Here is a 26,155-nt window from a genome sequence, read left to right as displayed (position 1 = left end):
AAAAATAAAAACTAGTAAACTTGTTTCAATAACAAAAGTTTTATTAACAATGTAAAATGACCTATTACAGTTTTGACTAGCATGTCTTCACGTTGCCATTAGTTTCGAAAGCCATCCTCAACGAGTGATACCCATATTACGTGTCCTGTGTCTGCATAACAGCCACAATCAGGACAAAATCTTTTCCACATACCCCCGCAAAACACTTTTTTTGCTAATCTCCTTCAAGTTTGAGAATAATTCAGAGCATTGAGTAAAGAGTATGTGTATATACAAGTCTAATGTCTCGATTCATAGCTAGGTATAGTGTGCAAAGAAGTTTTTATTTGTTTGAGTATTATATCATTTATTCCACTTTGAAGCTGGAAAGTTTATGTACGATAAAGGTTCCTGTTTTATGGAAGACTAAATTAAATATATTAAGAGGAAAAAACAACAAGAAACATAAAACAGAGACAGTAATACGCAACAGGCCTCTTCTGCAGAAACCTGCAATCTCATCCTAGACAGACGAAGGTATAACTTTGTCTTTGCAAGTGCCATCCTCAAAAATGGCATCTAGTCATAAGTTATCACCTAATTTCTGACAAAAACAGACATTTATATTCCCTTTTTTATACATGAATCTTTTCATCATTCACTCTAGATTATGGAGGTAATTGAGGACAGACAATATTTCACATAATTCATTCTCTCTTGCAGTGGACAAGCGAATATAACCTACCAAAGGAAAACAAAAAGGTGAAAAGCTTCTGCAAAATATCTTAAAATATATGTTCATGGGTTTTCTTTTCATTACAATGCAGTTACAATTCTTCTTTGTATTACAAAATAAAATTATAAAATGGGTAGCCTTTGAAAAAAAGAGCAAGAGACTATTTATTTGAAAATGGCAGTAATAGATTGGTGACAGACACAAGTGGTGACAGACGGTGGGTAATGGTGTCTTTGTTGCCGCCTCCTACGTACGAAGGTGGGGCCCTTAGCTGGTTACCAGGCAACAGAGCCCAAAGAACCGCCTCTTCCTCTGTCGGACAAGTGGGTAGGGAGTCAGATTTAGCAAGCTGCTGTCATCTATGGAAAAAAGCAAAGGGGTCCCACTGAAAACTCATATGTTTGGAGTGTTTTCAACTGTGATGCTTTTTTTTTGTTGCTTTTTTTCCAAAACTGCCAAGTAAAACAGTCTGATATGAAACAATTCCAAGTGTCAATGACTCTCGTGGTTATGGTGCGTGGGGGAGGTGAGTATAAGGGTGAAAGTGGTTGGTATTTTTATTACCTTGGTTCTTCAGTGGTAAAGGCATCGTCTCCCTGAGTTTACTGAGAAGGTTCTTCATCTCTCTCATATCCCTGCAGTACAAATAAGGGCTTTCATACTGTGTGCCTGAAGCATCCATCATTTAGTACATTCTCAAATGAACATAAACATACAGATAATTAACATGAATCAGATTACCTTTTATCTTACCTCAACCTAGATTAAAGGGACTCAGTGGTGCTTGAAATGTTTTGAAGCCTTTAAAATGATTGTTATGAACTAAAAGATGATCAGAATTCCACATACGTTCTTATGTCCTTAAAAGTGGATAAAAGAACCAAAATAGATTCTTTTTTTCTTTAATGGTCTAATCTTTCATATGATTATATCCTAACTTTTGATCAGTCCTGCACATTAGCTTGGTGGAATTATCGTCTAATCCTCTTCACAGAAAACATTCTATTCTGGGATGAGGGATAATGTAAGGACCTTCAGTTGGTAGTTCAAAAACATTTATTATTTATTCCTTAACGTTAACTATTCCAGAGCCAGTTCATTCTATATGCAGACTATGCAGCTGCACGGCCCCACCGTGAGCACTAGGGGGCGCTAAAGCTCCAAGGTCAGCCTCAATAGACACTGTTTGGGGGAGAAATCTTTATTTGAAGCCTCAACGATGAGTCATTGCGAGGGACCCAAATCCTGTCCCAGATATGCACAATCAGGGTTGTGATTTGAAAGGATTTTTTTTCAAAAACGCTTTTTATTAAGGAGCAAAACTATTTTGTCAAGAGTCAGAATTTCCGATATTTTCTCTTGGAAATATGTGAGTTTAAAAAGGGGGAAATTTCCTCCCCATCTACAGAATGTTATCTTTCTTCAAAATACTGTAATACACTTTTGTGCTAGTTCTGCTAGCAGCAGCCATCATCGTACCTAACTAGCATGAATTTAAACTTTTGATTCACAAATGTAGTCTCTTTTCTTCATCAAGTCAAAGGATTGAATTGAATTCCCTTTTACTGGAGTTTCACAAAATTGTGGCTTCTCCAAAATGCTAACATAGTTATATCAATAATGGTTGCCTGTCTTAGCCAACATGCAGCTCAACAAGATCAAACCATGACACTAACATCACCACTTTCAGCAGATAAAGTAAAGTTCTTATACTGGACAACTGCATTTTCCTTTCTCCAAATGTATCACATTTCACTTAGGCTAAACCTCAGCTTTGTTCCCATCTTATCATAAAAAAATTAAAAGTTGGTTAAACGTTGGTTAAAACGTTGGTCGTACTTCACTCATACTGTCCTCGTTCTTGTTTGCTCACACTGTATTGTATAAAGAAGAACAATGCACAGTAAGAGTGTCTCTTACGCATACTTCGAAGTCTGTGCGTCTTTTCAGAGCAAGTCAAACCTGATTTGATTCTGTAACCATTTTCAGCCTGATAAGCATGAACAAATCTCATAAAATCTCATACTTTAATACACACTTGATTTTCATCCAATTTAATAATGATAATAATAAAAAGGGTGTTATTCTGGCCTTGTTGTTATTATTGTTGCTGTTGCTATTTTACCTACTTTTCTATGTTTTCTATGTCAGTGGCCACTTGCAAGCAGAGCTGAGAACATTCAGTGGGGGAGGAGGACGTGTCCTCCAGGATGGGGATGTCAGAGTCCTCAGTCCGACTGTCCACACCAGGAAGGCTGCGTGAATCTTTACCTAAAGCACAGTAAGCAGTCTAAATCATGTGTGATACCAAGACAAAACATAAAATATCAGAAATTAAGAATCAGATCATAGGAGGTGAATTACTGATACACAAGCACCACCATAGTTTAGGTTCACATGTATATAGATTTATTTTTTTTAATAATGATAAAGTTGCAGATGAAATCCGGTTAAAAGTTATTTCACAATAACAAATGTGTATATATTGTGAAATGTACTGAAAAATTGTTATTTTAATCTCTAAGAACTAATCACTTCATGCTTTTCAGTTAATTATTTCATTTTAATTGAAGTCAAACAAGCTGTTCATAAGCTGCCCATCAGCCTTTTCTGTGCATTAACCTTTCCTGTGAAGCTGCAGAGATCCCAGCAGGCAGACTGATTTCAGCATCTCCGTGATGTACATCTCCAGACAGCACTGCAGCTGGATGAAGAGCCTGCAGATCTCCGGATGGATTTCCCCATCCTCCGGCCTGGAATGAAACATGGTGAAGGCAAAGTAAAATTACTGGCTGGGAGGTTAATGAACTCTGCCAATTTCACACACAAAAGTTCACAATTATAGTTTCATTTTTTTTATTTTTTTTTAGAAATGAACTAATCTGGTATGTTGCTTGAGAATACATGATGATAATAATTTGACATGTTGACAAGACCAGTTAATAAGTGTGTTTCCTAATCCTAAACCTGAGTGTGCAGTTCATTTTTAAAATCTTAGAAAAAAAACTTTCATATCTTCAAGCTACCTTAAAGTGACATAAAACATATCAAAACAGTATAAATGTTCTTTGTATTACCAAATTACCTTAAAAAACAAACAGGTATTCAAAGTTAGTGGAGAATGAGTTTAAGGGTTATGATCAGATACACATTATATAGTCATTTTGAACCAACCTTTCAGCACCAACAGTCTCACTCATATGCTTTTATTTTACACCTACAGTGCATGTTTAATATAGTAGCTTTAACTACTTTTTTATTTTTTATGTTTTTCACTTTATCCCACACACTGTATTTTAGTTAGAAGAAGAATGTACAGTCAGAGTCTCTCTTATGCAAACTTCAAAGTTTGTGCTTGTTTTCAGGCCAACTTAAACCTGATGATGTGAAGATTAAATGATATAATGGTGAGATAGACTTCATTTTAAGACATAACAACAATTATCACAATATTTTTGGCTTTACACACATTCAAACCTCTTACAACCATGACAATGCCAGAGAGGCTGCGGTAAAGCGATCCAGAGTGAGGATTGTCCATTCTGGGCTAGTCAATGCCTGTGTTTGCAAAACAATGCAAACAGTACATAGAACTCTACAGTCATACAAGGCTTAATTTATGATCATGCAAAACACAATAACTATTATTTTTGATGTTGCATCTTTGTTAAATGATTCAGAAGAACTTTCTTTTAATTTCTATTAGAAATGACTGAGGGATTGAATACATTCATCTGTAGTCAAAAGCGAGACTTGGAAAAAGGCTTGTACACATGTGTAACATCACTTTGAAGAGTCTAGCTCATCTATCTAAAGAAGAGAGGGAAAGTACACTGCACAGATTATGAAGAGTGGTTAAATTATTAACAAATATAAACAAATAAAAATAACCAAAAAACAGAAATAGATCAATTCTTTAAAAAATGGAAAGGATAAGGAACAGCAACAAGCGTCCTAAGGAGGGACAGTCAACCAGGAGCGAGGACATAAATCAGAGCGGTAACAAAGAGGTCCGAGGTAACCCTGAAGGGGCTCATAAGCTCCACAGCAGAGATTTGTGTGTCTGATGGAAAACATTAAGTCCTACACTCCATAAAGATTGCCTATGGAAATGTGGTGAGAGCCATTGGCTACACATGTTTAGCGTTTCCCAAAAGGCTTGCAGATGTATTTTATAAAATTGAGCGTTTTTGGCCATTGAGAAAAATGCTCCAACTGAGACATGCCCTTTTTGATAAAAACCCAGCATTCCTCGTCCCCCAAAGTATATCATTTTCACACTGAAGAATTGTGACGTAAGTATCATGAGGTAGAGATACTCTTCATCACCATGGCCTGGTAAATTAAAATTGAAGGAGTGATGAATGTTGTCAGAAAACGTGTATCAGTCTTTCAGTCTTTAGTCAGTTTGGAATGCTACAGGGGTTCAGCGTGACAAAATGCCGCAGACATACTGCAAAATCAACGCTAGGAGTTGTTTACAGAGAAACAATTACATGTCGCGGCATTAACAACTGAGATGTCATTTTATGACTTAAAGTTTGCTGTGTAATAAATGAAACTCACACTACTTTAAGGATTTGTTCTGCCTTGATCAATGGGCCAAGATCTCAGTGGCTGAATAAAGCAAGAACCTCAGAAGAAGCTTGTGGCTTTAATTACTGCAAAAAGGGGCTAAAAAAGTATTAAACTTGAGGGGTGAAAATATATACAACTTCTTTTTTTCATGCACTTTGTTTTGTTTTGTCTTATTTCTTGTTTGTCACACTTAGAAAAGTACTACAAATTCACTTTAGTAAGTTCACTTGGTATACCCTAATAAAGTGGTCGGTATATTGGCCGGTGAGCGTAAGTGGTAATCATGTTTTCTCGTTCAAACGGTACAAATCCATCCAAAAACCTATTTATAAACACATTTTTTCATACACATACACAGTTTTAGACATGAAACATCTGTTTTATGGATCCAGCCGCTGGCTTTATATCACAGAGCGTTGCAATGTTGCCGTGTTCCAGGCTGGTAATAAAAGCTTGTAGAAATTATCTAAAATGTTGCAACTGTGACCAAATTAATGGAGTGGGTTGTTAATTTGATAGCAATCCCAGAACTAGCTCAGATTGGTTCGTATTACATGATATGCCGTTAACCACTGCGTCAGTGAGTTGTGTATTATTACTTCTCAAATTTCATACAGTTTTGTTGAATTCAATCAAGCATCCCCTTACTGTTTTTTTGCAACAGCATGGGATAATATTACATTTAAAAAAGTTCAAATCATTGTTCAATCTTAAAAGTGATGCATTATGTGGTGCTTACATTACAACTGTTGCTTCATAAAAAGTGCTTTTGTTTCGAATTCAGGCCGGTGTCTTTCTGAGGGGAACCTGTGTTTCCTTCTGCTGCATTGGAGTTGAAAAAACTCAACAAATACTTACTGTTAATAGTCCAGTAAATGTATATTTTATATGAATACAAGCTGGGGATAGATGAAAAGGCTGTGTTGTCCTGCAGTTGGAGTTTAAAGGACTAAACTACATTGTGCAAATTCTGCTTGCATGATCAGAAAGTAGTTTAAAAAAAAAGATCAGTGTGCCTGTTCTTTCAAAACATGTTTTCTTTGTTTATTTTGTTCTTTGTTTACTAACTAATCAATCACATCTTAAAATAACAGTAAGACAACCTATAATCTCTGTATATTAGTGTTCAAGTCAAATTTAAACTTTTAAAAGTCAAGAGAACATAATACAAGACCACTAGGGTTTTGAAGGTATCCATATAGTGTAGACTGAAAAAGTCTTAATGCTAGAAAAAGTAATAGATTTTAATGGCAGGAAATTCTGAAAACTGCTGGTGACGAATGAATTGTGCTCCTTTTTCCTGTTACTTAACTTTAATCAGAGACTACATAGTATTGTTGAGCTGTTTTTTTTATTGTATTGTGTTTTTTTGTGCTAGCATGGTAAATACATCATTTATTTAACTTTTTGAAAGAATTATATAAAGACCACTGAAAATGCTTAAAAGTGACATAAACACTGCATTTATGAGACATGCCAGTGTGTTTGAACTTCACAACTAAATAAATCTGTTGTTCAAGGAGACACTGGTATCAGATATTTAGCAGGTGTGATAGGAAAATGACAGAGATGTAGGCGTGGTACTCGTGTCTGGTGCAAACATTTCTCATGCTAATCATGCTGTGGAATCCCCTCATCCAACAGCAAGCTTCTGCTCCATTCTGCACTTATTTTGTGACAATGCTGCCTTCTACAGCACCGTTGCTAAACCGCAGTTGTCAGCAGGGTGATCATCTTTCCGCCCACATGCTACACGATCCCTCCATCACTGGAGCCACAGATACTCACCGGCTGTAGTTAAAGTTAAAGTTGGTTTTGAAGAAAGGGATTTAAAATTTGTCCTACTTATGTTTAGAAAATAATCAGTGTGTGGCATCACTATGCATTTGTTTCAAAGAAATGGGCTGAACTATGTCTGCATTTTGAGTTATGAGTCGTACATTGGGGAAAAAAAAGAAAAGAATTGCTGTGCATTGTTTATCTTGTAGTTTAAATAACATGTCTATTTTATAATGAAGGAGAAACTGAAATGTACATTAATATTGTATAATTAATATGTTCACATGTCAAGTTCACATGGCCTAGTGGTTACAGAGGGCAACCAAGGTCAATTACTTTGGGCCCCTGAGCAAGGCCCTTAACCCTACTGCGCTGTGCTCCCCGGGTGCAAATGGCAGCCCACTGCTATAGTTTGACTAGAGATGAGTTAAATACAGAGAATACATTTCCCCATTGTGGGATTACTAAGGGAATTTATTTTATTTTTTTTATTTTAATAAACAAATAGCAGACATGTTTACCAACCAGTAATAAGGGTTTCACATACAGTTATAGCGGCACCATTTGCAACATACAAAGAAGGATATGCATACTTCATTTGATATAGGAAACTAAATATTTAATGAATCGTGATTGATGTTACAGAGAAGTACAGAGCCTATCAGACCCTGAAGTAACCCTGATAGAAAAAAATGTTCATTAATATCTTTCATGAACATATCACTTCATGTACAGTAATTCACCAGAAAAAAAATGATTCAGGTAAACGTGGACTAAGTTGAAACCTAACCTTTTTGCAAAATCCAAGATAAATAATGTACTTATCTATATGTATAGTATCTAAATATTCACACACTTTTTTTTTGTGACAATAACAAGCACACAGGTCCCTGAAAGCCATAAGGAACACCAAGTTACAAGGTCAACAAACTATATTTGGAGATAACTAAATTGCCCGTCTTTATTTGTAGCACGCTAACACAAATTAAAGTACTTTACTGTAAAGAAGTTGCATTATGCATCAAATATGAGCAGTTGTGATCCGAAAGAGTTTTCGTGCAAATTTACGAGTTTACAAGGTCATAATTTGATTGTTATTTTCTGCCACCATGTGGGACCAGATATCGGTCTGATGTGGTTTGGATGGAGTCTAGCCGGCAGGTGGAGTTTTTGTTTATTGGTCTAACTTTGTTTTTACCCTGTGTTTGCAAACCATGAGGAATTACTGAAGGAATAAGGATAAGATTTTAGGCAAATGTGTAAGGTCAAAAATTCTAGGTATTTGGCTAAAAATCTGCAATTTCTTAGTCATGATTTCTCTGCATCTCATGTTTGCAAGTTTATACTCTCTGAATTTCTGAGATTCTTCTTCCAAACCTGCATATTCATGAAGTTACAACTTCTGAATTTTTCTTTCAAACTTCTAATTCTCAAATGGCCTTCATACACACTGTACTCACTCAGCTAGCCTTGTCTATTTTGCTAGTTCTACTTGAACTCCCTCATTTAATGTGATTTAAAAAAAATACTGGTCCCCAAGCTGAGTTTTTCAAAGGGCCCTTCAAAAGCTAGAAACATATCCGTGATTAGGTGAAAATAACTAAGACAAAACATTGAAAATAGGCAAAGAGACACAGACAATTCTCATATTATATTACAAACATTGGCTTGGTATTATTGATATAATTATCCTGGATTTTCGTCCTGGGAAGCATCCCACTTTCACTCCAGTTTGTGCATTAAGCACAGCTTAATGGAAGTGATCGGTTACATATGCTGATTTGATTGCTTCCTGGTAAAGATCTCTCTCATGTAGTTCTGAAATGTCATGATTTTTAAAAGCGGATGTAATGTTCCATTTTCCTCACAGGCTTCCCCCAAAAGTCAGTATATTAAGTGGAGCAGGCGGACGTGTGCACTCTTGTTCCTACACTTCTTTAAAGAGTGCAGGAGCAACCTTAGACAACTATAATCGCAGACACCCTAAAAAGGGGTGCTTATGCAAATTAGAGATTTACTTCAGTAAAAATGAACTACTTTCCTAGTCGTACCGTTGGCGGAGTGGACGACGGCGTGTCTGTAATACATTTCAGCACCGTGGACAGCGCCTGTGCCAACTCACCCCGAGATCAAGGAGAGACTGTGGTGCGCCGCTCTCGCCATTTCGCAGCCTTTAGTTCGGGTCTTGAGCATTTCGGCCCGTAAGGAAGGACAATCCACAGTGATTTCGCCAATGGAGATGACCAGTTCACGGTACAGAGCCACAAGTGTGTTGAATTCTTGGACTATCTGTGTAACAATTACATAACAAGAACATTCAAAATGAAGTTCTCCAGATAATATTATCAAGTCATAACCACGCATATACTGTATGACACAACCTTTGTTAACAAAATTTGAACGACAATGTCAAGCAATTAATGTGCCACCTAGGACGTACAGTTTGGTGTTTTTCCAATACCATCAACCGTGCACAAAATGCAGACACAAAACCCCCAGAGACGCGTGACGGGATGTAAAGTAAAGCCCGCAGAGACAGTGCACGAATGATTGATGAGATAATTGGGATTTCATTTTGCCAAATTCCGCTGTTTGCAACCAAACATTCACGAAACACTTGTACACCAAGTGTTTTGCACGTTTTGTGCAACTTCTGCATGGCATCCTACTGTAGTCGTTTAGACAGGCAGTGTGGTGCCATGACGATCGCAGATGTGTGAAAAGGTAAAGCACCATCTCTGTCAGCGTGTGTCTGAACGCAGGACGTCTGTGCCATGATCACGATCATCTCTACAGATGGTCGTGTAATTCAGGTCAATTTGAAATCAGTACAAATTGCATCGTTGCAGTCCCTTAATGCAAATCAAACTATAAGTCTGCAGGCAGAGGTGTTCAGTTTGGGTTTCATTACCAACCAAAAAAAAAAAAAAATCATGCAAATGCACGCAGCTATTTTTAGGCTGTCGTGTCTGGTACAGTCTTTTTTTGCATTCATTAGGCGAACAGCTGCCGCATGTGCAGACTGTATACACAGACGTTGTTGCAGAAAAAAGACATGCTGAGATAAAAGCACTCTTTTTTGCCATGAAAGAGCCCCATGCATGCAGGCACTGACGTGTTGCAGACCTACCATTCTGCAGTCGGCCACGGCGCGTTGAGCTTTGCGGGTACTTTCGGTGCTCTCCCTCCTCTGTGGATCTCGGTAAGGAGGCTTGCCGATCTGGAAGATGTTCCCGGCGGGTCTGGGGCGGTTTTTGCGCCCATTCGATGCAGAACTCATGCATACACATCCACTACTAAAACAACCCTAAGACAGAACGATTTTTTTTTTGTCCGATCCCCCCAAAACTCCAGCACTTAGCTGCTCCCCCTTCCTGCCTCACCGCCCTGCACCTTATGTTCACCTTAATCTCCGTTTGGACTCAGATCCCCTCCGCCTTGTCGCCCTGGTCTATCTTTGACGTTCCTCCCCTTTAATATTGGAGAAGGAGCGAATCTTTTTTTTGCAGACGAGCCTGAGGGTGCAGGAGAAGTAGGGAGTGAGCGCCTGTGGCTCCTCTCCGCATTGCCTCCACTGCTACAGGAGCTCAAGTCACCTTCACTCCAGCAGCGCAGCGGTGCACAGTGAACACTTCACACCCAGCCGGGAGTCGAGCTTGCAGGGGACTCCTGTTTGACGCGCCGATGTCGGGAGGAAACGACCGCATTCACGGATGTCCTCCAAGTGCAACCATTTCTTATGATTGCGCGTTTCCATCAAGCACCAGCGATAATGATCTTCCCCTTAGCTGCACAGCCTCCCCTATAGAGACCTAATACACGTCGTCGGTGTCCGCGATGACGATTTCGCAGCCAACACTTTGCGCTTCTGCACCGGAGACGATGTGGATGGTGGGGAAAAAAAACAAAAACTTCCTTCCCGGTGAAGAGGCTTCAACCCGTCTCCCAGAGTCTGTTTCCTTGTGTGTTTCCAGCCACTCAGGCGGGCCTGTCTCTAACCTTGGTGAGGCAGCAGAAGACGAGCGGTTGCTACAGGCCTGACGTGGCTGTGTGGCTGGCAACACTGCGCACCCAAGGGACGCCAGCAGCACCAGCAGCACCAGCAGCCCCCCGCCCTGATCAGGTGCAGCAGCAGCCTGTGTGGACCCCTACACGTCTGAATCCCCCGTTACTGCTCACTCTGCCTCCACCCGAGTGCTAATATACAGCCTGATAATAAAAACGACTTCAGTGTTCCAGTGAGGGGGAACTGGGTCCGTTTACACATTTGCATTGAATACCACAAGTCAAACTGAATCCTTTGTGCTAATTGAGCTTATATGACTTTGACTGAGGACTGGAAATATTTGGACAATTTTTTTTTTTTTTTTTTTTTTTTAACGTTTGCAATTCACAAAGACATATTAGAGTGTATTTTGAATGGTAGCCTACATGGTGAACTCATTGAGATGCTTTATAGTCTTATGCCATGTTAAAAGGGCTTTTAGACTTCAAACAGCATTTATCCTTCATACACTGAAAAAAATAAATCTAAGCCCATGTAAATATAACATATTTAAAACTGTGATATTAACAATTAAAAATTAAGTTTGTTGCTTTACATGATCTAGTTTTGAACTTAATCTGCATTTGTTCAAAAAACCACACATTGTGCATTTTTTCCTTAACAAGCAGTATTTATGTAATCCCAGGCAATCTTTCCATTTACACACAAACAACAAGCAATGATCTTGTTGTATTTACTTTTCCTTTGACAATTTTAATCTATTGGGCAGATTGACCAACGTTTAGATGAAACATGCTTTATTTGTTTAATTAGAACACCACAAAAAAAAAAAAAAAATATCTTGCTTGATCTACTTTAAAAAAATTAAGGCAACTTTTTCGCATGAGATCTTTATGTAGATCAAGAAAGACTAGTCTTTGGATAAACTACTCAATTTTTAGTATGTACAAAATTCATTTGCAAGTAAAGTCAACGTAATTTTTGCAAGTAAAGTCAACTTAATTTTGAATTTTGATTTTTGATTTTTTTTTTAAGTAGATCAAGCACAATATTCGTATCAGTGTATATGGTGAACTCATTGAGATGCTTTATAGTCTTATGCCAGTTAAAAGGGCTTTTAGACTTCCAACCACATTTATTCTTCATACACAGTGATGTTCTTTTTCCTCTTTTCTGTCACACAAAGAAATATAGAATCAGGGGCAACTTGGGGTTCAGTACCTTCCCCAACTTGGCCCTGATTCCTCTCTTCCCCGAGTCATAGCGACCCACAACTCTTTAACTCTGTCATTCAGGTCACTACATTTGACAGCTATTCAAAAGCCATCATCTGGCACATGCATGGGTTTACATGGTGTGGCTGCACATTAGCCACTTTAGCAGACTCCAGGGAGTCATCCCAAATCCATTTAACAACAACGATTTCTCTGCAGTTAAAATCTTAAATCCATGCTGTCCTCAAGTGGACAGATATAAAACTGGAAAGTACTTTTGAACAAGTCATCTTTAAACCTTTTGCTTCTGCCAAGTGAAGAATAAACACTCTTGTGTGGAAAAATACAGTTTGAGCTCAACATTATAGGCCTACACATGTGTAATATTGGTGAGTTCACCAGTTTATTATTATCAGAGAAAGCTCTGAACAACAGCCTCTGCTTTCTGCAAAATAAACTCTAATAGTACTTGTTCAATGCATAAATACCGTCCCCATCTGACAACACATCAGCTTCACCAAACTAACAATGCTGGAGTCTGCAATCACCAACACACATAACGCTATATTTACTATATAAATGAAAATGACTAAGTAAATAAAAATGTAAAAGAATCGCAAATTATTATATTTGAATTTCTTCACAATTGGATACAAAGATATCTGTACCCCATATGCAATTCATAATAATCGTGTGGTTTAGAATATAGTCATCAGATAAATAAATGGTCAACTAAACATCTAAATGATTTGCCCTCTTTTTGTTTTTGGCATATACGTAATCTATATGATATAAACAGTTTTACAAGTTTGTAGGAACCTTTTTTTTAATAAGTAAATTGATAAATAAATCAACACTAATTAAAGGATCATGGATGCCCTGTTTTGCATTCATTATGGCAAGCTCAATCAAAGAAAAAAACAAAAAACAAACGCTTAGTAACTTAAGCAGAAAAAGGAATGAATACAATTCATTTGACTTAACCACTTGAGTTTATTCCCTAAATTGGAAATAATTTCCGATTTACAGATTCAAAAGTTGCATTTACAAAATTTTATGCATCTTTGTGTCATGTTTAGATATAAAAGAGCTTCATTCAGTGCAAACACTTATTTCTTCCAGAATGATCTTGAAGAGAAAAAAACATGTATCTCTAATCAAAAATTTAACAAGAAATGTAAACATATAGCAAGATGCATTGTATGTAACACATTGTAATTATAAAGATATAAGTTTCCTATTGTGTATGGTAAAAAAGGAACACAAAGCCTCATATCATCATAAAACAAGGGCTTCAAGAAAATAATAATTATTATTATTACCATAATTATCATAATAATAATAATTATTATTAGTATTATTATTATTGCAGCAGTGTTGAAATTAAAACACTTCAACATATGAGCTGTTATATCAACTTTCCTCTTCGCAGGCGGACTACATTTTTTTTTAGAAAATGTCCATCTGAACATCCCCCAGCCAACATTTGCATATTGGGCCCATCTGAGATATAAATGAGCAGGAAAATTAGGCTCCATATGGGATTGTGCCCTGCTTCCGTGTTGGCCCTACGTGAACTGCCCACTAGGGTTCACTTATGGAATTGGCCCAAGTGGGAGTTGAATAAGACAACCATGTCCTTCATCATCAATGTACCTCAGCAATTCACATGAAGCCAACACGGAACCTGTGAACAACAAACCCTTATGGGACCCCATTTATTGGTCAGATGGGCAGGTAGAACTGGCCCAAACCATCTTCCACCAGTTGCAATGCAGATGTTTGCCCTCCACCACACCTTTTCATCTGCATCTTTCATCTCTACAACTCAGTTTGCACTTTTTCCTGAATACATACAATTAATCTTATCCTTCATCAGTCTTCAACATTCTCTGTTTGACTTTCACTCCTGTAATCATTGTTATGACCGTCAAAAAGAAGGGAAAAAAATATAACAAAGAAAGCAGAATATGAAGAAGCCGATAATCCAGTTCACAGAGTAGATGTAGATGATAACCATGTCCATGTCAAATCGCCAACCTCGAGAGTCGTCCTCGAAGTCCATGGTTTCCAGGCGGTAGCCTCCTCCATGGGGAAACTGCCGTCTTGTAATGGGAGTTGGCTGTCGCTGGAAGCCTGCTTTAAAAAGACAAATCAGTCATTTCAGCTACCTGGTGGTGGACGTCAGATAGTTCTAACGCTCAAACATAAACCATCTGCATAATCTATCAGTATTACAAGGACTCCAGATAGTTTCTTAAGAGTAACAAGAGCAGTTTCATCTGTGGTGGTATGAAATTGGCATATTTTTTGTCCCTGTTCATACACGCTGAAACAAACTAATTTAGCTTTTGAAATGCTGTTGAAACCTTTTCAGTTTTTCAGTATTTAGTTTTCATGTACAGCCTTTTGAGCAGCTGGCATCATACCCAACTGTTGGTCCTACTTGTATAAACTTGCCTCCAAAGATGCGGAAGAGCTTTCTGCAGCTTGGAAGAGGCCACTTCGCACAACTTGCTTTCTGGAAGATCTGCTTCCGGGAAAGATATTCCTTTGGAAAGAATGTCCTTGCTGTCTGGTTTAGCTCTAGAGAAATGACAAAGATACATTTAAGAGTAGTTATAGTTTGACATTGATCTCAACTTCTTCATATCATGGATATATAATAGGCAATGTGTTCAATATAACTGCAGATATAGAATCACTGGACTCTCTTATATCGTCCTTGTTTCTCCTTGTTTGAGTGTGACCCTGGTTTTGGTAATCAACACGAGAATCTAATCTTGTCATCTAATCATTAACAAGGGCTCTCAGCATTTCTACAGTCCTCATAACCAGCTATCCAATCACGCTCTGCACCCAGAAGTAGGCCAAAGTCAATCCCAGACGCTGCTACTTATTCAAAGCTTTGTCCAAATCAGTCTAGATTGCACATAATTAGTATTTAGTCATCAAGATATTACATAAAAATACATTTGTCAAATCTCAGAATATACATGTGCATAAACACATGCTGGGCAAATGCTTGTCGGTTGGCGTTTCAGTTTTCACTGGTGTACAAAAGCAATCTGGTCTTCCTGGATCACAGTGTCCACCAAAAAAAGGAACACCTCTTTGAATTTCCACTAGAAAGCACCAAAGAAAAGGGTTCAGAGTGTGTTTGATTTTGCTTTTTCGGCTTCAGTGACTCATCTGGTGAGAGCTGAACTAAAAGTCCACCCTGCTCCCTATAGGATCTCTGCAGCTGGGCCCTGTGAACAATCTGCAGCTTAGATGTGGTCTGAGCAACAACCAACAACTGCAGGACATTCAACTGAAGCACATGCTATCCTATGTTTTTATCACGACTTTTATATGTACATGCTAATTTATTATTCTTTTATTCATTCATTCATTTCACTTAACCGTTATTATTGTGTTAGGTAAAGTGTTGTGGTCCTTTATCTCACCCTTCTGGAAGAAGACATGCGTGATGATTGTTCTGCACAGGGGGCAGGGGGTGTTAGTGGGGCTGTTCTTTGCCAGTGTCCTCAGACAGGGTTCACAGAAAATGTGATTGCAGGGATGACACATGTAAGGACTAAAGTACACGTCCAGGCACACGGCGCAGATAAAACCTTCTTTGTCCCTCATGCTCACGGCCTCATCATCCTCACTGCTGCTGCTGCTGCTGGTGGTCGTTGGGTTCCCTGTTGAACTCTGGGAGTGGATGGAAAAAGGCAGACGTGTCAAAAAACAGCTTCAAACTGTCATAATGTAGTGTTTTGATTACGTATTCTAGGTTTTCCTGTTTTGTGTTTTGTTATTTTATTGCTTTTTGTTGCAGGGGGTTGTTTGTTCATTTTCTGGGGTTTTTTGTAGTTTACACTTGATGAAGACTTTGTTCTTCAATATATCTGCTCTTCTCTGTGTCAACTAGTTGCTTTACACCATGTCTTATTTCAAAAGTGTCATTCCTTTTGTGTTAGTTTAGATTTGACTTCCCCTGCTCTCCTCTGTCCTGCTTGTTCACATCTGTCGCCTGTCAGCTCCAGTGTCTATATTGTTCTGCTTTTCCTTCTTTCCCTGCTGGTGTGTTGTCAGCTCATCAGTCACAAAAGAGTCATTTTCTTGTTGTTTCTCTAAAGTATTTTCATTTTGCAACTTATGCTATCTTACTGAAGCAGCACCTTTTGTTAAAATAAAATACTTTGTTGATTTTTCTCCAGGTTGTTAGCCTTCTACATTTGGGTCCCATATTTGTAAAATCTGATATGAACATTTAACAATCAAGCAGCATCTTGAAAATTCAGAATTCAAGCATATGTGAGCCAACATTGTGTCTTAAAACAAACACACAACAAACATTTCCTTTTCCCAGACCGGCTGCTCATGAAAATGTTTATAAATGTTTAAATATGTGTGTGTTAATTTGAAAGCATGTGTCGTTCTGGTATGATAGGTTGTAATTTTTTAAGGTTTGGACGAGAAACAACATGATAAGCAACAAAAGGAAAATCAGTTCTGTAAGAAGGTGAAAACAGTGAAAAATTCATCCTGAATGTTGTGCAGATCTGATCCAGAGGAAGCTATTAACTCAAACTGTTTACTCGTCCTTTTTTCCCCTCCTTCACAGTGAATGTCCAGTGAAGACACAAGGAAACATGATGGCCCGTTACCAGTTTAAGACCTTCTCCCATCTGTTATGGTGATTTAGATGAAGATCAGATCACATTTTGTGGTAACTTCATGCAAAAGAGCCGTTAATTCAAAGGGGTTCCCATACTTGATCTCGCCATTATATTCATTATATTATCATCCTTTTTTCCTTTTTTCATCAGAAACAAAACAAACAAACTTAAAACCCTCTTTGTCACGCACCCAGATACAGCGTAATAATGTGTGAGGACATGAGGGTGACAGGTGTGAGTTTACAGGACAGTCCATTTACATTTCCTGGCAAAGTGTAAACATTGTTAAAATAATTTAACCTCGATTTGGGTCTTTGTTTAAGCTCACTACATGAAACAGAAGTGATCTGAGTGCATGCCACTTGAATGTACTGTTGGCTTTCCAACAGCAACACTATGAGTCATGTACAGTATAAACACTTCTATACAATAAATATACTAAGTCTAACCCACAGAAGGTCATTGTTTCACTATTTTTAGTTCAGCTTAGACATTTGCAGCATTCTTACATACAGTAGCATGCAGCACAGCTTCAGTCTCTTCAGTCTCCCTCTGTCTCTTGAACAGTTGACTTATCCTCTCTCCCAAGTGTCTTTGCACCTGAATACACATTCAGCTTCCCATTTTTGAATCTCAGCTATAACTCATGTAAGAGGATACACCTGAGCCTTCTCATGTACCCCCTCCTCCTCCTCAGACATGTGTCGGCAGACCCCTGGAGTATTCCTGTGTGGCACTCTACTGTTGAAAACGGCACAGGGTGTTTCTGGAGTAATTACCACTCTATCACCCAGGGGGAGCTCCAGGGACTTCCCTGCAGAACAACCTCCTGCTTCCCAAGGTGTGTCATTAACACAGGAGATCAAACACTAACCACACTGTTTTTGAGTGATCATAGCTGATCGTTCAGGCTCTTGTTTGGTAACATGCACAATAACTTGGCCCCTTCGTCCTCGTCACAATGCTAAATAGATACATGAATATAAAAAAAAGAATAATAATAACTTGGGACAGACTGATCAATTTGATGAATTGATTTCAATATTAAACTCAATATCAAACTCCTATTTTGCAACCTTAAAAGCAAATTAGACAAACTCCTTGATAAAACGACAACACAATTAACTTCTAATTCTTAAAGAGTATTTCTTCAAACGGCAACCAAAATGAGGGCAGCTTTTCTTCAACCGCAATTAGAACAAGCAGAAAGAAAAGCATTAGGAGAAAACCAACACTTGAGTTCCTCTCCATCACACAGGATGAAATCATTTCCTGTGGTTTGCTGTTAAGCAAAAAACACCCACAGCATCTCTGTGCGTGCGGCATGCACAAAGTGCTGTGACGCAGCTGCAGAGTTACTGTACATGGAAATTCAGAAACTAAGACTCATTTTGTACCACATAGCAAAGTTATATCAATGTTTTGACTAAAAGAATGTAATAACGATATAGTTATGGTAATGGAGCCACAAAAACATGAAGATGGGAAAGTAATTCACTTCAATTCAATTTTATTTATATAGCATCTATTACAACAGAAGTTATCTCTATGGGCTTTCCAGGGACCCAGAACACGACCCCCGAGCAATTATTTCATAAGCAATGGCAGGTTAAAACTCTCCTGGTGGGAGAAAAACCTTAAGCCAAACATTGGCAAGAAAAAACTTCCCTTTAGGAGGAAAGAAACCTTGAGCAGGACCTGGTTCATAAGTGGGGAAACTCCTGCCGCAGGGCAGCTGGCAGAGCAGGAAAAGGGAGATCAGATAGAGAGATTAAATATTACAAAAAAAAAGAAAAAAAGAAATCTGAGTTTGTCACCAAAGATGAGTTTTTTTTTCATTATTTCTTTTATATCAAGTCGAATTAGTAAAGTAAAAGGTTGGAATGCTAGGTGTTTCTTTTTAACTCTTCATTGCAAAACTACAATTCACATCCAAAATAAAAATGTCAATTTATAAGGATAAAATTACCCATAAGTCTATGAATGATATAGAACACACTCCCTTGTAAAATCCCTAAATGCACCTGCTTATTCTCTCCTCTGAATGGTTCGTTCCAATTACTCAATTTGTTCTTTGACCTATTTAAGGAGCAAGACGTATGCATTCTTAGATGCCTTCAGATTTCGTAACCAAGTTTCCTTTCAATCCCACCTCCACTTTGCTCGAATGGAGCCTAAACGCCAAAGCTAAATATGTGTTACAATAAAGTGTTTCAAACTTACTGCCAGAGTTGTCTGACTGAAATGAATAAAACTGGCATTTTTTGGTATAGAAGCACTAATGAAAATAATATTTTGGTTCTAAAGTACATCTGTGCTTGTGTATTTCTTTTTGTTCTTCTTCTCTTAGCTTTTTCTCTTTAGGGGTTGCCACTGTAGATAATTGTGTTGTGTGTACTGATTTGGCCTGGTATTTGTAGGTCAGAGGTCCTTCCTGGCATCACTTACCCTACTTATCCAGGCACGAGAGCAGCACTGTGAGAAAAGACAGTTTGGATAGAGCTCAATCCACAGACCTTCTGCTTGGAGGACAACTACCACAATGTATGAGCAAAACTATAAACTACTGAATATTTCCATGAAACGTTGCCGGGTGATTCCTTTTTGTCCAAGAGTAAAGAGTTTAAGAGAGGAGATGTTAAGGAAATAAGCAACTCACCTATTTTCTCTCAAGGAATGACCACTGGGACTGTGACTGTGACTGGCCAGCCAGTAGAAGAGCTAAAAAAAACTAGTAAAAGTTGTTGTTCTACTGAACTTCTCCCAAGTAAAAATAAAAGTAATTGATAGATGAGCATGCAGCCTCATTCAGAATTCCAGTTAAAAACAATATCTAATGAGCCAAATTAACATTTTTGCCCTAAGTTAGCTGAGAACACCAGTAAATCCCTAATAAAATGTATGCAAAATATACTGCTGGACCAAAAATACAGTATTTTATGGTCCGACATAAAGTCGATCAACAGACTGAAGTGGCTTACAAGTATTATCATCTGCAGTAAAAACCTTGCAGTAAAAACACTCCCCAAGTATGCAAGAGAAAATAATATGTTAACTACCACCAGTATTATCAGCAGGAAGCCTTGAATTAGGACACCAATATTATGAAAGTCTCACATCAACTAATTCTATTCATCATTCTGTAACACAGCAGTTAGAATAATTCTAGTTTTCCAACATGACGGCAGATCTGCAGCATCCAGTCAGAGCTCTCTGCTCTTTTGTCTGTTCTCTTTTGAAGGGCTCTCTGCCCAAGCCTCATCATGCAACTAATTCAGATGTAACCCCACTTTTACCCACACACACAATGGCTATTGAAATGAGCTGGGTGTCGATATGGCTGTCAAGTGTCAGAGTCTGGATGAAATGAATGTATGCAAACACACACACACACACACACACACACACACACACACACACACACACACACACACACACACACACACACACACACACACACACACACACACACACACACACACACACACACACACACACACACAGAGTAACATAAGATGCTATAAATAAATATAGGTCAGACGTAATACTGCACAAGTATTTTCTCTCCTATATCATGCACTCATGCTCACAAATCTTTAACTTTTTTCTTTATCAGGCATTAATTGTAGATACAAATGTTTTGAGTGGTTTTTGCTTTACAGAAGCTCAAAAGTCGATTCTCATTTTGATTCTCAGTCACTTGGGATAAACTCAACTGCTAAATGATAAAATGTAATTAATGTAAAATTAAATATGGTAATTTCCTAATTTATTTTGAGGTCTGCTGCATTATGCAAACTAAAACTTTTTAGATAAGCATCCATAAAAAAGGAGGGATGACAAAGCATATGTAGTATTGAGAATAGCATTGGTTATATAACAGGAGAGAAAATGTGATTAGCCCGTGATCTGATTTTAAATTGTTGCATCACAAAAAGAAGTTGGCTTTGTGTTAGGGACTGCTCTGGAGCTCTGAGAGCACTTTACTACGTACACCTGATATATTGATCATGTATATTGATGAAACAATGCGGTATCTTCAATTGGAGGCTTTTTCAGCTCCACTGAAATACAGACAGGTCATTTCTAGCCATTGCAATGATCTTTTACATTGATTTTCTGGTCAGGGGAGGACAAGAGAGGGGACTGCTTTATCTATTGATCTATCTGCCTCTTTATCTATGAATTTCTTTCCTGGTGTTTTTTTTTTGTATTGGTAAATTACAATATACAACAATTTAATGTCCCCTCTGCATTTTAAAAGTATTATTTTAACATTAGTTCAATAATTTTACTACTCATGTGACTCAAAGATTAATGTCCTTGTTAGAAGTCTTTGTGTATTGGGTAAGTCGCTTCCGAGCCAACAGTGTGATTTACCTGTCTGCTGTCCTGCTGTTGACTTTGTCTCCATTTTTCTCTTCTTCTCTGCCTCTTTCTCAGACTTTTAATCCTGTTCTTTTCTCTTTTACTCATCCTCATGTCCCCAAAAGGAACAGAGGGCAGCAGAATTCCGGTGGGGATGGCTTGACTCATGACCTCCACCACCCCACTTCCTTCTTCCTCTTCATCTTCCGCATTCCCCTCATCCTCGTCTTCTTCTGGTTCTGAGGTGGTGGCATGTGGGTTGTGAGTCTGACTCTGATGGTTTGGAGATGATTGTTCAGATGCAGCTCCTGTTATCACCTCCACCCAGAACGGATCTGTATCTCTGGCATTAAATGAGTAGCTGTGTGTGTTTCCTGCTGCTGGCCTGGATGGAAGTCTTTGTGGTGACAGAGGTGTGGATCTGGACTGGATAGCAGGCCGAGTTGATTGAAAGTTTAAATTGGTAGTAGTAGTCCGGGTAAAGCCAATTCCCTGAGGTTTAGGATATGCGTGTCCTCTCTGTGAGTTGTTTGATCGTTCTCCAGCTTCCGAAATGCTGCTCAACTGAACATCCGAATTACTGCTGGACAAACTGTCAGTGCTTCCTCTTTCTTGTTTTTCCTGGGCTCTCTCGTCATGTGTCTCAGCTCTTTCCACCTTTCTTAGCCTTTGTCTTTCTCTTTCCTTGGCTCCTAAATGTTCAGTCCTTTGTCTGTCCTCATTTCTTCCTGGGTTTCCTTCTCTCCATCGTCCTCTGTTGCCCTCAGTACCGGTCTTTCGGTGTGCTTTTCTTCCAGGCAGGGGAGGTCTCACCAGCTGCTCCATGTTGCTTGACCTTCCTTCCAAGGCTGGGTCGGTACTCTTCAGCCTAGTCCTCAAAGCTTTTGAACACGTGGTGCGGGTTTCATGGTTTCTGTTTTCGTCACCAGGTTCCTCCATGCTTGAGCCATTTGCAACAGAGACTCCTCCTTGGAAGCTCATGGTGCTAGTTTTAGGTCCCTCAGTCCACAGTGGAACACATCTGATACAGCTTCAACCAACTAACCCTGTCTTACCCTTGCAATCCATCCCTCATGCTTCTTTCAGCATCCCACTTCTTCTGGATGAGTAGGTTTAAGCTCTGTTTAAGAGCTAGAGGGAGGGTTCCAGTTCAGAGGAGGTGAGCAGTGAAGCTCTCTGCCCTGCTAGCCCATGTGAACCCCCTGGGGCATTCCACACTGTTGACAAAGACAAAGTCCCCATGGTGAGCCCCATCACAATAGGTGCACTGTTCATGGCCTCTCTATTGTTCCGAGCAACCTATAGAAAACACACTGCTATGCAACCACTAGCTCACGAAAAAATATGGTGAAAAAGCCAGAGCCATGTTTTTTTTTTCTTCCTGTGACACCCATTACCACAGTGTCAGCTTTTTCTCTCACTAGCTGATAAGCAGAAGAGCCAGCACATGCATAATAGTGTACATGCAGTTCTGATGGCTTGCCTGAGGTAAAATAAAGTTGAACTGCGATGTTCACGATTTAAGCTCTAAATGCATTACTCAGGGAGATATATAAATATAATTTGTTGTGGTGTTTTCAACAGCTAGAGGTTTTATTGCTTCAAAATATGACAAGGGTGTTTAAAAGGGAAAAAAAGTGATTGGAAAAAACTGACATCCAAGATTATAAAGCATGAAACGTCTTATTATGTTCTCGGAAACCAATGGTTTTTGTTAAACTTTGAGCATCACAAACTGCTCTTCTATTTCCACAAATATCATACACAAAACCCGCAAAGAAAGATTAGTGGTTGGCTAAAGCACAAGGCAAAGCCAATTACTCTTTTCCAGGGAATCCTCATTTTCAATCTCTCTCTTACACGCACACACACACACACACACACACACACACACACACACACACACACACACACACACACACACACACACACACACACACACACACACACACACACACACACACACATGCACGCGCACGCACTCAAATACATACATTTTACTTCTATTTCTCTTTCTGCACCTTCTTACTCTGGAGTCCAACTATCAAATTAGAAAAAGTGACACCGATGGCAGCCGGCTTCCCTCATTGGAACAGGTAATCGTCTGAGCATAGCAGGAACTCCCATGTGCTGTAATAATCAGTGTAACCTGCAGGTGGCAGTAGCGTTCCTCTCTGGACAGCCGCTGCAGGAGCTGTCCCTGGTCCTGAAACTGCATTTGGCTCCGAACGACCAGCTCATTTAGACTTTTTCTACATCTCCGAAAAAAATATTTCAGTACCTGTAAAAACTGTGAAAATGTTTTATAGTTGTAATGATAAACATATGCTTTAATAAAACAGTGAACTGAAACAAGAGACACGATATTTTGAAGATGAATATTTTCCATTCGAGTCACTTTTCTTCATCAAGTTTATAAGCATTACTCCTGACTAACTCCTACCCGCGTGAAGATGTATACGCTTAAATAAAAAAATACTGAAGTTAGTGACTCCAAAGAGCATTTTAAAGTAGGGGCAAAAGAAAAAGTAGCACCCTTGTCGTTTGTCAGCAGTGGAAAAACCGGAGAAGGAAGGAGAGCCAAGGCGCAAAAGTCCAGGGCGACCTCCTCCCGATCTGACGTATACCCGAAGCTGCTGGTATAAATGAATTGACGGCGTCGCCATGCTCAGATGATCCAGAGTACCAGTGAGCGCACCCGGCTGTCAGGACTCAGCACTCATGGGCTGCTACACACATTCCCCCTCTCGTGCACACTCACAAACACGTGTGCGTCATGCGTCCTGACAGCAGCCCGGTGGAAGCAGTAAAGCGCAGAGCGGCAGCGGTCTGAGCGGCTGACTGCTTCTGCTCACTTAGCTGCGAGTCCAACCACTGCTCTGACAAAAAGTTGCAGCTCCGTGAGTGGTGGCATTATGGATTTTCTTACAATAAGCAGCAACAGCAGCAACAACACGACAGCCGGCTACCCTGAAGGGATGGACGTGGTTGCAGACTGGGTCGGGGCTGAGAATGGCACGGGGTCTGGGCATGTGCCAGATCTCATGCTGAGTTACCAGATTATCACCTCTCTGTTCCTCGGGGCCCTAATTCTCTGCTCCATCGTTGGCAATGCATGCGTCGTGGCAGCCATCGCCCTCGAGAGATCTCTCCAGAATGTGGCCAACTATCTTATCGGATCCTTGGCAGTGACAGACTTGATGGTATCAGTGCTGGTTTTGCCAATGGCGGCCCTCTATCAGGTTTTAAACAAGTGGACTTTGGGACAGGGGATCTGTGATTTATTCATCTCTCTGGATGTACTGTGCTGCACATCTTCCATCCTCCACCTGTGCGTAATTGCCTTGGACAGATACTGGGCCATAACGGACCCAATCGACTATGTAAATAAGCGGACACCAAAGCGAGCTGTGCTCCTGATTTGCGTTACGTGGCTAATCGGTTTCTCCATCTCCATCCCGCCGATGCTCGGGTGGAGAAGCGCGGAGGACAGAGCGAACCCGGACGCGTGCATCATCAGCCAGGACCCGAGCTACACCATCTACTCCACGTTCGGGGCTTTTTACATCCCTCTCATCCTCATGTTGATCCTGTACGGACGGATATTCAAAGCGGCTCGGTTTCGGATTCGAAAGAGCGTCAAGAAAACCGAGAGAGCAAAAGTTTCGGACAAGTGCTTGACGGTGTCTCCGGCCATCTTCATGAAGAAAAAGAACGGGGAGAGCGCCGGTGGCAAAGGCTGGAACAAGCGCTGCCACGAGTCCAAGCCCGGGTCCCCGTGCGTAAACGGCGCGGTGAAGCACGGAGACGAGGGCGAGTCTTTGGAGATTATAGAAGTTATCAGCAACTCCAAAACTCACTTACCTTTGCCCAACACCCCTCAGTCATCGCGGGGTTATGAGACAATGAATGAAAAAAACTCGGGGGCAAAGAGGAAGTTGGCGCTGTCCAGGGAACGCAAAACCGTGAAAACCCTCGGGATCATCATGGGAACTTTCATCTTCTGCTGGCTGCCCTTTTTTATCGTCGCTCTGGTACTACCTTTCTGTGCAGACAGCTGCTACATGCCCGAGTGGCTGGGTGCAGTTATAAACTGGCTGGGCTATTCCAACTCCCTATTGAACCCTATCATATATGCCTACTTCAACAAAGACTTCCAAAATGCTTTCAAGAAGATGCTAAAATGCAAATTTCACAGACATTAAAACATACAGTGAAAACATTTGCGTTTACTTACGACTCCGGGCGGGGAATGTTCACTCTACTGTGTGGAGCAGCAAAAATGATAATAAAATAACTCACGGACTCATTCAGGGACAGTCTGGTTAAGGCGTGTATTGGAGGATATATAACGATAAAGCACCTCTGAAACGGGTCAAAGGCTGAAATTTCGTTCTAAATGTACAAGCTCATGTTACATCAGTGTTGTAGCCTCTAAATATCCCACATTCAACGACAAACGTCGTTGTATTACCATGCAAGAAGTGTCTTGTGCTGATTTCATGCATTTTTGTCATGAGACATGAGGTTTCTGTGCCACACCACGAGCTTTGTAGCACTGGAACAATAAAAGCAATCAGTTTGTCATTAAATCTGAGTCTATTTTTGTTCAGAAAATGAGAATTAATTTAGCAAGAAAAAGATTAGGGCCTATATTCATCTGTTTTATACAGCGTCATAAAAGTTAGGTCATGAGGAATCAATCCAATTTTCTGTGTTGCCCTGCAAACAAAGCAGTGAGCAACTTATCCACTTGCTTTTGACAGGCTGTCATGATGCTGATGGGAGATGGCCTGGTTATCAATGTATTCTGTGTCATGGGTTA

General features: G+C 39.6%; 3 protein-coding genes across 4 annotated transcripts; 1 reads left to right on the top strand and 2 right to left on the bottom strand.

Annotated features, from left to right (window-relative positions):
* Positions 1–66: 66 nt before the first annotated feature.
* On the bottom strand, positions 67–11,147 carry rgs7bpa (regulator of G protein signaling 7 binding protein a). Its single transcript, XM_061729357.1, has 6 exons — positions 10,203–11,147; positions 9,195–9,361; positions 3,338–3,468; positions 2,845–2,986; positions 1,280–1,350; positions 67–1,074 (listed from the first exon to the last, which is right to left on the bottom strand). The coding sequence occupies exons 1-6, from the start codon at positions 10,350–10,352 to the stop codon at positions 983–985; spliced, it is 753 nt and encodes a 250-aa protein (XP_061585341.1). The 5' UTR covers positions 10,353–11,147; the 3' UTR covers positions 67–982.
* A 2,870-nt stretch (positions 11,148–14,017) lies between these two features.
* rnf180a (ring finger protein 180a) lies at positions 14,018–22,511 on the bottom strand. 2 transcript variants are annotated; one of them, XM_061729354.1, is made up of 4 exons: positions 21,343–22,511; positions 15,742–15,991; positions 14,753–14,878; positions 14,018–14,431 (listed from the first exon to the last, which is right to left on the bottom strand). In XM_061729354.1, the coding sequence occupies exons 1-4, from the start codon at positions 22,309–22,311 to the stop codon at positions 14,223–14,225; spliced, it is 1,554 nt and encodes a 517-aa protein (XP_061585338.1). In that variant the 5' UTR covers positions 22,312–22,511; the 3' UTR covers positions 14,018–14,222. The 2 variants fall into 2 exon arrangements, with proteins under 2 accessions (XP_061585338.1, XP_061585339.1); XM_061729355.1 differs by having other exon boundaries at positions 14,019–14,428.
* A 1,652-nt stretch (positions 22,512–24,163) lies between these two features.
* Positions 24,164–25,793, top strand: htr1aa (5-hydroxytryptamine (serotonin) receptor 1A a). Its single transcript, XM_061730032.1, has one exon. It carries the CDS (start codon positions 24,246–24,248, stop codon positions 25,533–25,535), a length of 1,290 nt encoding a protein of 429 aa, XP_061586016.1. The 5' UTR covers positions 24,164–24,245; the 3' UTR covers positions 25,536–25,793.
* Positions 25,794–26,155: the final 362 nt, after the last annotated feature.

This window comes from Cololabis saira, chromosome 9, assembly GCF_033807715.1.
Source record: "Cololabis saira isolate AMF1-May2022 chromosome 9, fColSai1.1, whole genome shotgun sequence".
Lineage (NCBI taxonomy): Eukaryota > Metazoa > Chordata > Actinopteri > Beloniformes > Belonidae > Cololabis > Cololabis saira.
The sequence above is the reverse complement of the archived record's forward strand: the minus strand, read 5'-3'. Positions and strand labels throughout refer to the sequence as shown.

Excerpts from the sequence above, each read along its gene's own strand:
- rnf180a (XM_061729354.1), bottom strand. The coding sequence starts at position 22,311 with ATGAGCTTCCAAGGAGGAGTCTCTGTTGCAAATGGCTCAAGCATGGAG. Across the intron at positions 15,992-21,342 it reads AACAGCAGGACAGCAGACAG|AGTTCAACAGGGAACCCAAC; the intron begins GTAAATCACACT and ends ATCCACTCCCAG. Across the intron at positions 14,432-14,752 it reads GCTCTTCCGCATCTTTGGAG|CAGGCTTCCAGCGACAGCCA; the intron begins GCAAGTTTATAC and ends GTCTTTTTAAAG.
- rgs7bpa (XM_061729357.1), bottom strand. The coding sequence starts at position 10,352 with ATGAGTTCTGCATCGAATGGGCGCAAAAACCGCCCCAGACCCGCCGGG. Across the intron at positions 9,362-10,202 it reads CCGTGGCCGACTGCAGAATG|ATAGTCCAAGAATTCAACAC; the intron begins GTAGGTCTGCAA and ends ATTGTTACACAG. Across the intron at positions 1,075-1,279 it reads TTTACCACTGAAGAACCAAG|ATGACAGCAGCTTGCTAAAT; the intron begins GTAATAAAAATA and ends TTTTTTCCATAG.
- htr1aa (XM_061730032.1), top strand. The coding sequence starts at position 24,246 with ATGGATTTTCTTACAATAAGCAGCAACAGCAGCAACAACACGACAGCC.